Here is a 15,500-nt window from a genome sequence, read left to right on the forward strand (position 1 = left end):
CGCGAGTGATTTACATGTTAAGTCAATGCAAAGACGCGATAGACGCGCTTGCAGACGCGCTTGCGGCGCGAATAGCGCAAATGAGGCGGCGCGAATGACGCGAATTTCACGCGCGAATGAAGCGAGTAAACACAAAATGTTCAAGCGTCCAACTACTCGCGAATAGCGCGTTTTCGACGCCTCTTTGGCGCTCGATGTGAACACACAGTCATTCGCGCTATTCGCGCCGCAAGCGCGTCTATCGCGTCTTTGCATTGACTTAACATGTAAATCACTCGCGCTTGACGCCTCATTCGCGCTCGATGTGAACACACAATGAGACCTGTAACTTGAGCAACAGCGCAAAGCCGCGAAACTCGTTCTGAATATTTTAAAGGCGTAACAGCTGATGAAAAAGCAGAGACGATTGTAGACGAAAATGAAGAGAGATTTTATCTTAGTTTTTATTTTATGCAAAACATGTTCGTCTCGTCTTTTTTCGTCAACAATAATGCATGTTAATTTAGTCTTAGTCAGCGTTTTTGGACAGTGGTGCCGTCCTGTCATCGTCTCGTCTTAGTCATGAAAAAAAGGTCGTTGACGAACATATTTCGTCTCGTCTCGTCTGACGAAATTAACACTGCAAAGCTCGTAAACGTTGGCTGCGCTGTTTCTTACCTTGCTCTACATTGACTTCACTAGTTCCAGCTTCACCGTCACCACCTTTTTTAAAATATTTGTTTAGAAAATCTCTAAGGCCTCTATTTTCTTCTTCTCTTTTCTTTCCTTTTCTGAGCACCGGACTTGTGCTGACCGGACATTTTGAGCGTACCGAACTTCAAATCTACTGACAACTTCAAGTTTTGATCAGTGGCCAAACCATTTTTGTGTTGGGGGTGGGGGGGTTCTTGACCACTATTTTAAGGACAATTAGGAAGAAAACAAATAAAAAGCTTTATACAAGTCAAATATATATTTTTTTTCCACAAATATGCCTATTTTAAAACATTTTTTTTAATTATTCCATAATTTAATGAGGGCCCAGTTCTGGGCCCCCCCCTATCCTGGGCCCGGGACAACAGACCCGTTTGTCCCCCCCTATCGGCGGGCGTGGCTGCTGTATTTCATTGACAAGTGAAATATAAAGCAATATACATTTCAGATTCTCATCTAAAGTCGCTAAACGAGCGGTCACGCTCTCTGAGCGTGCGCGCATTGGTGACGTCCCTGTGTTTTGCTCGGGATGCGCGCACACGTGAGTGGTCAGAGCTGTTCCTTTCACTGCTAGAGTCAAATTAAATCGGTCACACCTGCGAGGGTCTCCCTGTGAGGGGTGTCAGTAGATGGTCATATAGACCACCCGCCGTGAACTGTCATCTATATCTAATCCGCTTCTATACTGCTGAGGATCTGCACGCTGTGAGTTACGATATACACGTTTATTGGTGTGTTAGCAGCAACCGATTAAGTTAGCTTTAGCATGTGAGGTAGCCGCTCAATCACACTGGTGTGTGGTCTAAACTTTCAGCTGATTAACACGATCACCTTCTGATGAAGTTATATAAATAAAACAACGATAAGGGTCTAAAATGATTAATAGAAGAACAGATGGTGTAAGTGATCCCCCGCACGTACTGAAATTCAGTGGCATAAGACTTGTTTACATGACCTCTTTAAACCATTATATTTTCTCAATCTACTGTCATATTACTATAAAATGAAGTCAAAGAGATTTGGCTTTGTATCGAGATGATGAAGAGCTTTGCTTTTACATTATGCTGCTTCGTAGTGTAGCGAAGCGAAGTGTGGGTTCATTTTCACCCCTAAAACCAAGGTTTTGTCATGATTTAATGTCGTTCCAAACTCATGTGATTTTATGAGCGTGATATATCTTATGAAAACAAAATAGACATTTTTGAAGAATGTGGACTGTTTTATCCATACAATGAAAGTGTGCACATGACAGTATTATGTTTGGGGAAACCAATCTTTTTTTATTGCTTTGCCCCGGTAGTTATTGGTTTATAAGTTATTGGTATTTAAAGTGATAATTCACCCCAAAATAACAATTATGTCATCATTTATTTATCCTCAAGACGTTTAAACCCTGTATATGACTCATGTATGAAGAAATATGAAGATATTTAAGACAAAGGGTGCCATGTTGTTTTGTTGATCAACTTTCTTCCTAATATCTTCTTGTGTGATCTGAACATAAGAAAGTTATTATGGGGCAGGGGTCTACTTTAATATCTCACTGTTCATTTTATAATTCACTGATGCTTAAATTGTTTAGTTGTCCTCATGAAACGTAGAGTTTGGAGAGTTAGATTTTACTGATGGATGTAACAGTTATCAGTTTCCGAGCTACTTTATAGATGCAAAATTTAGCTTAATCATGATTATGCAGGCTGACAATAATGTGTTTACATAGATATAGATTGGCAAGCGGTCTGTTTTTATCGTTGTTTTTATCATGTTTGTGGCAGTTCTTGGAAATTATCTCTATTTAGGAGTTCAACTGATACAAATGTTACATGAACATTGTAAGAATATGGGTAGCTACACATTACAAGTTAGTAGATAGATATGTGTGTACAAAATGTATACAAAATGAGACCGCTTGGTTTTAGCTTTGAGTTGTATCAATGTTTGTGATTATCTGTGTTATGTTAAGTGGCAACTGCTTGATTTTGTCCTATAGAAACCATCATCCTGCAGTGCCTGAGGTTTTGTTACCCTACCCCATCCCATGTCGTCATGGCACCCAAGGACATCATGACCAATTCGCATGCTAAATCCATTTTGAATGCCATGAATGCCCTTAGAAAGAGCAACACACTGTGTGACATCACTCTGAGGGTGGAGGGCACAGATTTTCCAGCCCACCGGATTGTTCTGGCCGCCTGCAGTGATTATTTCTGTGCCATGTTCACGAGTGAGGTAACTAACAACATTTATGTGCACATTGATCACATGGTTTTGCCAGGCAATGTTAACACAGCAATCTGTTCATAATTCATGCGTGTGATCATACCTCCCTCAGTCAGGGGATATGTGAGCCTATAATCTTAGTAATGTCAGGGTAAAAAATCGTGCATAATGGGAACGCTACAGAGTAGCTTTGGAGTCTTGGCCTGGATGTTTCAACACAGCCATCTCTTTCCACCGTAAACTTTGTTGCATTTCTGCTTCTTTGCAGTAGGAGGCGCAGGTGATCTTTTTTTCTCCAATGTGTTGAAGCTAATTGAATGATCTTGAAGAACTTGTTCAATGGGTTTGTCTCAATACCCACGTGTGGTGTGCAGTCTTGAACTTGAATGATGGCATTTGCTTTACAAAATACCCCTTCAAGTGTACTAAAGATAAGTATTTTTTCACACCCTTTTCATGGTCTTTGGAACGTCCAGTTGCATTCACGTACACCAAGTGTGGATTTTGGGACATACTAGTGTGAACAAACAGAAATGCACCATGAACTTTTTACAGAAAGATTGTTAATCATTATATTTTGTATAGTTTGGCATCTTCGACAACACAGTATTTACATTTATGCATTTGGCAGATGCTTTTATTCAAAGCGACTCACATTGCATTATACTATACATTTGTATCGGAGTATGTGCAATCCCTGGGATCGAACCCATGACCTTGGCATTGCTAGGGCCATCCTCTTAACCACTGAGCTACAGGAATGCATTTAACAATTAAAAAATTACAGTTTTCCATTTCCTGAAAAACAGCACATTTGGACATTCAAGGATTTGGAAGGACAGAGGCATAAAAGGAAGTTAATACATTTTATTAAACAAATAAAAAAGCGATCTTCTTTTGTGTAGCTTGCTGAAAAAGGGAAGTCCTTTGTGGACATTCAAGGCCTGACTGCATCCACCATGGAGATCCTGCTGGATTTTGTTTACACAGAGACGGTGCTGGTGACTGTGGAAAATGTGCAGGAGCTGCTGCCCGCTGCCTGTCTGCTGCAACTAAAAGGTACAGAGACACAAAGGAAACCCAATACACCATTAATTGCATTATATGAATACATGAGTACAGCTTAACAGTGGTCTGCTGGTCATAATAATGTTACCCCTGTTGGTAATAATCTCTGATTGTTTGTTACCATTAGTGCTTTCATATATCATTATATTAAGAACAAGCTTCATGTCTTAATATAAACCACAAGTAAATGTGAAAATCTTAAATGTAAATAAGAACACAAGGACAAACCTCCATGAAATGAACGGCAAGTGTTGTCCCAACCCAGTTGAAGAAGATAGAACCTAAAAGTCCAACCTGATGATGTGTATTTTTTGTTGGTGTATGTTTATCACAGGTGTCAAGCGAGCCTGCTGTGATTTTCTTAACAGCCAGTTGGATCCATCGAATTGTCTAGGAATCAGAGACTTCGCGGAAACGCACAACTGTCTGGACCTGATGCAGGCGGCGGAGCTCTTCTCGCAAAAACACTTTGCTGAGGTGGTGCAGCAGGAGGAGTTCATGCTGCTCAGTCAGAGTGAGGTGGAAAAACTTATCAAATGTGACGAGATCCAGGTGAGATCGCCTGGACCGGTCCCTTAAACTTTCCCATGTGCATATAACCTTGTCAGCATCAAGGTGTCATGTTCTTTATTATATCTAAATAGAGTGAAACAAAGATTATTACAGGGCACGCATTACATATCTCCTGGATTCTCCTGGTTGGACATTATTGTGTGCCCGTAACAAACATTTAGTTTTTACTGTAGTCTATAATAAAACGCATATATTGGAACATGCATGAGAAGTTTCATTTTCTCTTATATTGATGTTTTTTTAGCCTCAAATTGTAATAAAGACAACTAAAAATGCAATCTGTTTCCCCATCTGTGCTTTTTTGTGCCCACGTGTACTCCCTGAGACTGAAACGGCTGTTTTTTATGTTGTCAAATTCCTGTCTCTCAGCAAGGTTCACTTATTTTCAAGGTTGTTATTACAACTATTGGAACATATAGTTAAATGCAGAAGTTTCAGATTTAAATATCGGATTAAACGTATCCTGCAGAGATCTATGCACTTTGTGTGTGAGTGAATCAGAATTTTATGTGTGTAGGTTGACTCAGAGGAGCCTGTATTTGAAGCCGTTCTGAATTGGGTGAAGCACAACAGAAAGGAGAGAGAGCCGTACCTGCCCGATCTGCTGGAGTTTGTGCGCATGCCGCTCCTCACCCCCCGATACATCACAGATGTCATTGACACAGAGGTCAGATTCTCTCTAATAAATAGAGCACACAAATGTTTTCTATAGGTGATACGTGTGGTTTTAAATAAATGTTATCTATACGTTGTGTTGAATTCATGTTTGTGTGCATTTTAGCCACTGATACGCTGCAGTTTACCATGTCGAGATTTGGTGGATGAAGCAAAGAAGTTTCACCTTCGGCCAGAGCTGCGCAGCGAGATGCAAAGCCCTCGAACCCAAGCAAGACTCGGTCTGATGCCTGTGTATTTTCAGCCTGTGTGTTTTCAGCATTTAGACATAAAATGATTTAGGGATCCGACTCAGACTTGCTTAACTTGTTCATTATTTTGTTGTGTAACCTCACTAAACCTCTTTCTGACATTTGGAATGGGTTTAAGGTGCTAAAGAGGTCCTTTTGGTTATCGGAGGATTTGGCAGCCAGCAGTCGCCCATTGATGTGGTTGAGAAGTACGATCCTAAAACCAGAGAGTGGAGCTTTCTGCCTGTGAGTTTTACATGGACCATTTCCATTCACATTACCCATATGTCAATGGCTAAATTTGGGTATTGGAGGAAATTAGGTGTATTTTCCTCAAATCAACAATGCACATTTGTGTTTAGAACATTGCAAGGAAGCGACGCTATGTTGCCACTGTCGCCCTCAATGATCGTGTGTACGTTATTGGCGGGTACGATGGGCGATCACGGCTCAGTTCAGTTGAGTGTTTGGACTACACAGCAGATGAAGATGGAGTCTGGTACTCTGTCGCTACAATGAATGTGCGACGAGGCCTCGCAGGGGCGACTACCCTTGGAGGTGCAATTTTTACTATGACTCTTATCTATTTTATGTTTTGGTAAAGTGGTTTTGTGTTTGTAAGACTTTGAGAGACCTTGTACTGTAAATGAACATTAAAGCACAGCTCACACACAAAGCTGAAACTAAATCAGCCGACCAGACAGGTTCAGGTAGTCAAAAAATATGTAGGTCCGTTAAATATAAAACACAGTGATCTTCTTCAGAGAATGTTCTCAAGCTACATCGCCTGAAGCTCTTCTCTTGCGAGTAGGTTGACAAACCACCTTTTGTGTCAATTGTCATGTTGTATGTATTCTGAGATCTTGGCTAGCTCTTTTTGCTTCTTTGAGTGTGGTTTTAGTGTGGTTTTGTGTTTACAGATATGATCTATGTTGCGGGTGGATTTGATGGCAGCAGACGTCACACCAGCATGGAGCGTTACGACCCAAATATTGACCAGTGGAGCATGCTGGGAGACATGCAGACTGCCAGGGAGGGAGCTGGACTTGTGGTAGCCAGTGGACTTATTTACTGTTTAGGTAAAATTCGAAAGTTATATTATTTTGCGAGGACGATGGTTTGACCTGTTTGTGCTGAAACACAATTTATCCAGCTTATGCAGACCTGCACTTCCTTACTTGTTTGTTAACATGTTGATGATGATGATGCAGGAGGATACGATGGTCTGAACATTTTGAACTCCGTAGAACGGTATGACCCTCATACGGGGCACTGGACCAGTGTCACTCCTATGGCCAACAAACGCTCAGGTACACTGCCATGTATATTCGTTTTAACGTATCAGCACTGTGCTTGAAGATGTAACACAATTTTGTGATTCTGTGAACGTATATAAGTTTATTGCATGAGTCAAACCAATTTCATCTGTTGGTTGAAGGTGCCGGGGTGGCTTTGCTGAATGATCACATTTATGTTGTCGGAGGATTTGATGGAACGGCCCATTTGTCTTCAGTAGAGGTCTATAATATTCGCACTGATTATTGGACCACTGTAGCAAATATGACCACTCCACGCTGCTACGTGGGAGCCACTGTCCTGAGGGGCCGACTTTATGCCATTGCAGGGTGAGATGTAGCATTATGAACATAATTCAAAATTTTTGTGTCTCTGTTAGTTGAGAAGATCTTTAATAATTTCAGACTATCAATGAATTCTATGATTTAACCATATCTTTTTCTCTCTGAAGATATGATGGTAACTCATTGCTCAGCAGTATTGAATGTTACGACCCAGTGATCGACAGCTGGGAAGTGGTGACTTCAATGGCCACACAGCGCTGTGATGCAGGGGTGTGCGTGCTTAGAGAAAAATGAGCGGAGATAGGGGGCTAAAGCAGAGACGCTTGATACCTGGATAATGGAATCTGCGCTTAACTGCTCAGCGGAGCTTCAGATCTGATAACTGGCCTTTTAATGGTGCCCTCCTCTTTTTGGACTCAAGTTCTGTTGCCAACCCTGAGATGTTAGCTGATGTTTTATCTTAATTAACGGTGAAACGCTATGATGTGGTCAAGATGTGTGTTTTGCCACCATTTTCCCCTTCATACAGACTGGGATCCTTCTCACACAACTGGGTCCTCTAAAGTGCAATATAAAACTGGGAGAGAAGAGACAAGCGTGTGTATGCCTTACTGCTCATGTGACTGAATAGTTACTGACTGACAAAAGGAGAGAATCTTACCAGAATCATCAGAATGTGAAGACACCGGTGCTTTGTGTGATTTCTCTCATTATCTGTAATGTCAGTTATGACATTATTATCGCTGACAGCTCTCAGGTTGCTGGGGCTGTGCTTATTGACTCGAACCCTTTATCAACGTGCCTGACGTACCAGGGATTTTTCATTATCATGGACAGAGCCATCATGAAGATGCCACAATGCCAGTGTGCTGGTGTTTTATATGTTTAATAGTGTGAATCAGAATGAATGAGTAAATCTGGTTGTGCTCTCTCAGTGAAAAGTGATCTTACTTTGTCTTGATAAATACTGGAATATTGCAATATTGACTTATGATTACGAATGAGGGATGACTTGCATGGTGAATGATGTTCTTCAGTACATTATTGATGTGGTATGTTGTTTTAATAGTGTGATTCTATGATAAAGACAATAAAGGAAATGTCTGTTTATCACGTAAGGAAACTGAGGCTCTTCCAGACATCTGGCGACAATCCAGGCTAATCTGTGGTAGATACGAAATCATTCAATTCAATATTAAGTTCAATGTTCGAAATGAATAATTGTTAGAACACATTGTGCCATAATACTCACCTGAATATTCTAGTAATGTAATTACTTTCTGTAGTAATATGCAGTATTTTTCTTCATAATGTATAACTCTTTAGGGATCAAGCATGAGTGGGTACTCGCATATGCTTTTAAAAAAGTGTTTTTGTTTGTTTGTGCCAACTGTACAGCTCACCTATGTTTTACTTTATATAAATGCGGGTTAAAAGGCTGAAGTGCGAGATGTCGACGAACAAAAGAAATATAACGTTAACGTTACCTGAAGCACCTCAAAGGAGATTTAAACTCTTAGATGAAACATCGCCCTCTCGCAGAAACTAAAACGTATGAATAATTGAGTTATTCTTTAACCTGTTTTGATTACTAGGAAAGGGAAAGGCGGTGCTAAAGTTTCAGTTTCAAGTTCAGAGCGGTTGGAAGTTTTGCAACACTTTTAAATCTAAGGACGAGTGTTTGGTTACACCAATAGAAAGACGAGGAGGGTCTTAATGCTGGTGTCGGCCAATAGCGAAGCTCAGAGGGCCGCGTGAGCGTGTAGGCGCGTATAAAGTGTGAAGCGCGCACCTTTACCCCTTAATGCTGTGTTGGCGGAGACACGTTACGCGTCTACACTCAACGGAGCTCAAACCTGATTTTTGGTGATCTTTCCACCGGAAAAAACTTGAGCCTTTTACAAACAACTCCCCGAAGACCAAGTCAAAATGGTGAGTGAGGCTGTCACTGGTAAATATGTAGTCGTTCAAAATGTCTACAGTCATAAAAAGGTCAAAAGTGGCTTTTCCCACCAATTTTAAACGTTGCGTGTTTTTAATATGCTAACGATAACTGAAATGTTTCATAGGATTCTTGTGACTGAGTCGTTTCTTAAATAAACTTTGTCACGTGACATGAATCAGTTACATTTATATTTCCTGCAACTGTATTGTATCCATTTCTTCCGCATATTTTATGTTCGTGTGACACATTTAGTGTTTTGGAGAAAGTGTGATTTGTAATGAAGAAGACCTTTGAGAACTATTTTCATTATAAAAATCCGTCATCGGTTGCTGCGATTTAAAAAAATTGGTGAAATACCACAGCGGAGGCCCCTTCACGCGCTTGGTCCGGTGGGATCGTGAGGCTGGGGGATGGGGAGCGGGCTGATGTATTTTCACTTCTAAAACTTTGAGAAGTGTTTTCCCTCATTCTTCGATCGGTCGTCTGGTTAACGCTCCGTTACATATTAATACAGTTATTATTGTGTCGGTTGCTAAATCGTTTTTATTCTCAGGTTACTGGCTCCTTCCTGTCGCCCATTTTGCGACAAAGCATGATGTATCAGAGAGCGCGCACTCTTGTCACTTTACTGATATTAATGTATTTTCATTACATAGGAAATGGATTGAGTTCAACTCAAAGGAGTAACATTAAAATGATAAAACACATAAGTCATTGGATGCTTTACTTTTTTTTGGACTTTTCCCCCCCTGTAAGAACTTCTGTAAGAACGAAATTGGGCGATCATGCTAATAATTTCAAATAGTTATCGAGTTTACATTCTTTTTAAAATAAACAATATCTGCTAATACTCCTTTGTTAACATCTATACTAGGTTCAAGAATCGTTTACTTTATTGCTTTATTTTCGTTTTGTCACTGTACTGTAAAATGATACATACACCCACTCACTAATCGCAGGTATCCAGTGCATTTGTTTTATGGGTTTGGGTGGTTCCTAGTAGATTGCAGTCTGACCTTTTTATCTTTAGTTAGTGATTGTACCATAATTATAGCTTCAAGTTCAACTTTGAGTAAGCAGTCAAAAATAATTAATATGTATGCGATAATTCATCTGTATTTTTTGTGTTGATGTAGCGTGAGTGCATCTCTATCCACGTGGGCCAGGCAGGAGTACAGATTGGCAATGCATGCTGGGAGTTGTATTGCCTGGAACATGGCATCCAGCCCGATGGCAATATGCCAAGTGATAAGACCAGTGGTGGTGTTGATGACTCCTTCAACACATTCTTCAGTGAGACCGGATCTGGAAAGCATGTGCCTCGAGCTGTTTTTGTAGATCTGGAACCCTCTGTCATTGGTAAGTGGTTTGGGTTTTATTAGGGACTAAAATAAACCTGCCGATCATTAAAGCGATGCTGTTTTCTGTAGCCAGTCACTGTGTTTATAGACACCTAGAAATTCATGCTTATTTGGCTACCAAATTAAATGTTTTGCGCACAGTGTTGAATGGCACATTGCAATTTTCCAGTATAAAAATGCATAATATAATAGGCCATCAAGAGCTAAAATACCAGACTTCTCTTTCAGATGAGGTGAGATCAGGAACTTACAAACAGCTGTTTCATCCCGAACAACTAATTTCTGGGAAGGAGGATGCAGCAAATAATTATGCCCGGGGCCACTACACTGTTGGCAAGGAGATCATTGATGCAGTGCTTGAGCGTGTCCGCAAACTGGTAAGAACGTTTATTTCGGATTCGTTGGGTACTTTAATCTAAAGTTATGTAGGCAGGGCACCATATTTTTTCAGTTTTTTGCATTTGAAGCTGTGCTAAAAAATGCAAACGTCTGATTCTGGCATTTATAAAAGATTAAGCTGTTGGCTTCTTTACGGTCTCAGAGTTTGTAAATGTTCAGTTTTTAGGAAAACATTGCACTCGTCATTAGTCACTTTTTACCCTGCTAACCAATCACAATTCAAGAGGTACAAGACAAACCAACCAGCATATCCTATCTGTAAAACTGTATGGTTATGTACAATAACTTTGTCTCAAAAATTTACATGTAATCCAGATTATATTCCTGGTCTGGAGTACCACAATAATAATTATTGTTGATTAAACCCACTATTAAACAAATTGCATACTTGATACACATTACTTTGGCTAATTTGTAAAAATGACACAACTTTCAAAATCTGAGCACGATTTGAGGAAAATGTCACTTTGCAATTATTGAGATAAAAATTGCGATGTGCGATACGATAAACTGGGTATAATGAGTCAACTTGGTTGCTATTAAGGAAAATGCACACACAGATAACTGAAAATGCTGAATTTTTTTTTATCAACTGAGATTTACAGTTCAAACTAGCAACAACAACAAGAAATGCACAAAGTTTTTTAATAAATATTTTTTTTAAATAAAATTAAATAACAGTAACATCTTTGCATTACTGAATTAAATTAACATAAAAAAAATATATATTCTCAACAGTACAGGTAAATTGTACATTAATACGGATGTACACATTTTTAGGAAAATAATCCCAACAAACGGACATTCATATATAATGGATGTCTTGTCACGTCCACGAATAATGCACTTGTTTCTTTAATATAACCGCAACATTTTGCTGTCATGTAATCGCATAGCCTGACATCGCGATTGCCATATGATTAATGGAGCAGCACTAAAAAAAACTAGATATCACACACTTGCAGACTTTTTTAAAGTTTGCAGAGAAAAACATGGCATCAGTACCCTAGTAGTGTTCAGCTTTTGTTGCCTATGTTGTTATAATTGCTTCCAATGTTTCCTCATCTGTAAATCGCTTTGGATAAAAGCTTCTTCCAAATGTGTAAATGTGGTGCCATGTCATGAACTGTGCCCTGACAACAAACCGATCAGTGGCATACTGAAATGAATTCAAACGTGGCATGGGTATATTTTTAGACCCCTTATAGCATCTGAACCGAAAAAACACGATCAAGAACTCACAGCCAACATTTTTTTAGCAATTTAAAACCAATTTCGGTGGATACGTGGCTACAGTGCATTCAAGTTATACAATTGATCAGTATGGCTTTAACACCTAATATGATTCGTTTAACTGATATTTTTTCCCTCTTGTTCTAGACGGACCAGTGTACTGGTCTTCAGGGTTTCCTGATTTTCCACAGTTTTGGTGGTGGCACAGGCTCTGGTTTCACATCTCTTCTGATGGAGCGTCTCTCTGTTGACTATGGAAAGAAGTCCAAGCTTGAGTTTGCCATCTATCCAGCTCCTCAGGTCTCCACTGCTGTGGTCGAGCCATATAACTCCATCCTTACCACCCACACCACCCTGGAACACTCGGACTGCGCCTTCATGGTAGATAATGAGGCCATCTATGATATCTGCCGTCGAAACCTCGACATCGAGCGACCCAGCTACACCAATCTGAACCGGCTCATCGGTCAGATTGTGTCGTCTATCACAGCTTCTCTGCGATTTGATGGAGCCTTGAACGTAGACCTAACAGAGTTCCAGACCAATCTGGTGCCATATCCCAGAATTCACTTCCCACTTGTCACATACTCGCCCATCATCTCAGCTGAGAAGGCCTACCATGAGCAGCTGTCTGTGTCGGAGATAACCAGCGCCTGCTTTGAGCCATCCAATCAGATGGTGAAGTGTGACCCCCGGCATGGAAAGTACATGGCCTGCTGTATGCTTTATCGGGGTGACGTCGTACCCAAAGATGTGAATGCTGCCATTGCCAATATCAAGACCAAACGGTCTATCCAGTTTGTGGACTGGTGCCCAACTGGATTTAAGGTAAGATGTAACAAAAGCTTCATTATTTATGTTGGAAATGGTATCTTTGCTATTTTTTTTTAACTGAGCTTCATTTAACAATGTGTCCTCTAAACAGGTTGGCATCAATTATCAGCCACCTACAGCGGTGCCTGGTGGAGACTTGGCCAAGGTACAGAGAGCTGTGTGCATGCTGAGCAACACTACAGCCATTGCTGAGGCCTGGGCCCGTCTGGACCACAAGTTTGATCTTATGTATGCCAAGCGTGCCTTCGTACACTGGTATGTCGGAGAGGGTATGGAGGAGGGAGAGTTCTCCGAGGCCAGAGAGGATCTTGCTGCACTGGAAAAGGATTACGAGGAGGTTGGTGCAGACTCTGTGGAAGATGAGGAGGAGGGAGAGGAGTATTAAACCCACCAGGGAAAAATGAAAGATGCTTTAGGTTGCTGATCTGAGACCAATTTGAAGCACTTTTCTATAGTCTTGTAAAATAGAGATTTTTTTTAGGTTGTAGAAAACTGGTTTTAGATCAGCACTTATAAGCAGTTTTTACATCCTCATTGCCAAGCTGCCACATTAATGACCAGTGAATACGAACAGTGTCCTTATGTTTGTGATATTAATGTTGTTTCATTCTTTGTATCACCTTTTCTGTATTATTTCAAAGAAATTGCCAAAGGCTTTTCTGTCTGTGAACATCAATTGTTTTGTAAGATGTGTTTGTCCCACACAACTGCCGTAACTGATAAATGCAGTTTTGGAATAAATTGTCAAATGTGCCTGTCTTTGTATGTGTATTATTTACCTGAAGAGAGCATCTCCAGAGGTAGGCATGTGCCTCCCAGCAATACTACAATTGTAATAAAATATTCCATTTACAATGCTTGGCTCTCAGAAATGCAAGATGATCTAGCCCCATAATATTGATAATGTATTGCGTTTACCAATAGGGGCTAACTGGCCAGTTAACCTGACAAATATCTATATGGTTGCAAAAAGGACATTTGCACTTCTCTTGTATTATGCTTGGACTAGTTGTCACGGCATACGGTGTACGTATTTTCAGATGTTATTACAATACAGATACTGCTACACTCCGTTCTTGAAATAAATACTTAATACCACAGAAATAACGGTACATTTTTAAAGTTATAGTGTTATGTGCATTAGCTAAACACCGATATAATGTACACACATATTTAAACAAAAATTAAAAATCACACTTTCAGGTTGTGGTTCGGTGGTTTCAAGGATAGTCGTTTAACATCCTGTGAACGCGCCAAGATTATTGAAGCAGCTTCTGTGAAATGACGCGCGCACAGTATAACCCTGTGGTTATGCTCCTTTGGTGTCGTTTGAAAAAATGAATTGTAACCATTGTTTCCTCAGAAGTTATTCCTTTGGTTGTTTAAATAAGACTTAGTTTAACAACGTAGAACACCGGTTCTAGACATGATGCAAACGCAACGAGCGACGGTGTTTGGGGGAGGAGTGTGAAGTATTCGCGACAGTCCCAGCAAAACGTAGGCGGGGACTATTTCTAGTGACGTAGATACGCGGCGGTTAGAGACTACGTCACGTCTCGTTTTCCTGATTCGGAGTCGACTCTCTTTTTGACAAGCAAATAACATTGTTGTTCATATACCTTCGGACTTAGAACTTGGCAGACTGCTTACTTTAAAACACGGCAACATATGTTACCGTTCCAATTTTATGGAACCTATATGTAACTGAAAATAGAACGCTGTTTCCTGGCCCCCAAACACAATTTTTAATTAAGCTTATTAATGCAATTCAATAGTAGTATTTAAATTCATTTTATTTTTTTACTTGTGTAAAAAAGTAGCACAAACAAAAGTATACATACGCACAAATAGACAAAGTACATTGTCTATATTTCTGCTTCTGTAGGATTGTGTGTGTATATTTTTGTCCTGTTTTTTTGCATTACATAATGACAGACCAAGGTTATTCAATTATCCATCAAAATATTGTTGTCTCTAAAAATTTTATTTGAAAATGACAGAATTTTTATACCAATGAAAATGGTTTTGTGCACAGATTATTATTTTATCCACAATCATCATTACTCGGGTTCTTTTAAAATGAGCTGTGTGATAAGTTGAATCGGTCAAGAGATTTATGTATTTAAGTTAGACAACATGATAAAACTATTTCTACATCCTTACAGTTTTTAAAGGGCTTCACTAAAAATCTCCTCCCCGTGTTATCCGTCACACTTACTATGTGTTGGCTGTCCAATGAGCAGCCGCCATAAGTCTATTTAAAGAAGAAGTCCCGGCCACTATCAGCTGTCACCTGCACGTATTCTTACGCGGAGGTAAACACTGAACGCGTGCTGTTCGTTTGAAGTGAATGTAAAGAAATACAGACATAACGTGTCTGAAATAAATTGTGGGGGAGTTTAACGTTTATTTATAGTATTGTGCCTTTTACGCATTGATAAGTCACCAGTGCATATGATTGACGTTGAATATAGACAGTTCTACGATTGACTCCACGTGAATGACAGCTTTAACTTATATATGCTCATATATGTAACAAACTAATTTCTTTCTATTTTATATATAGTAGCATCATATCGCATAAGGTGCTGTATGGAAGTAGTATAGTTGGCGTGTGAAGTTTTTTAGTGTATACATTTCTACGAAAAACGAGTAGAAAGGAATAGATGTTTTCGTTATACAACGATAA

At 39.8% G+C, this 15,500-nt stretch overlaps 2 protein-coding genes across 2 annotated transcripts; both read left to right on the top strand.

Moving 5' to 3' along the window:
• Positions 1–1,085: 1,085 nt before the first annotated feature.
• klhl12 (kelch-like family member 12) lies at positions 1,086–8,478 on the top strand. The gene is made up of 12 exons (XM_079467467.1): positions 1,086–1,398; positions 2,684–2,922; positions 3,819–3,972; positions 4,316–4,533; positions 5,072–5,221; positions 5,336–5,450; positions 5,599–5,705; positions 5,822–6,017; positions 6,380–6,538; positions 6,671–6,769; positions 6,898–7,084; positions 7,207–8,478. Exons 2-12 carry the CDS (start codon positions 2,740–2,742, stop codon positions 7,331–7,333), a joined length of 1,695 nt encoding a protein of 564 aa, XP_079323593.1. The 5' UTR covers positions 1,086–1,398; positions 2,684–2,739; the 3' UTR covers positions 7,334–8,478.
• A 298-nt stretch (positions 8,479–8,776) lies between these two features.
• On the top strand, positions 8,777–13,564 carry tuba5 (tubulin alpha 5). The gene is made up of 5 exons (XM_079468219.1): positions 8,777–8,971; positions 10,121–10,343; positions 10,574–10,722; positions 12,125–12,805; positions 12,903–13,564. Exons 1-5 carry the CDS (start codon positions 8,969–8,971, stop codon positions 13,194–13,196), a joined length of 1,350 nt encoding a protein of 449 aa, XP_079324345.1. The 5' UTR covers positions 8,777–8,968; the 3' UTR covers positions 13,197–13,564.
• Positions 13,565–15,500: the final 1,936 nt, after the last annotated feature.

This window comes from Barbatula barbatula (genome assembly GCF_947034865.1).
Source record: "Barbatula barbatula genome assembly, chromosome: 11".
Taxonomy (NCBI): Eukaryota; Metazoa; Chordata; class Actinopteri; order Cypriniformes; family Nemacheilidae; genus Barbatula; species Barbatula barbatula.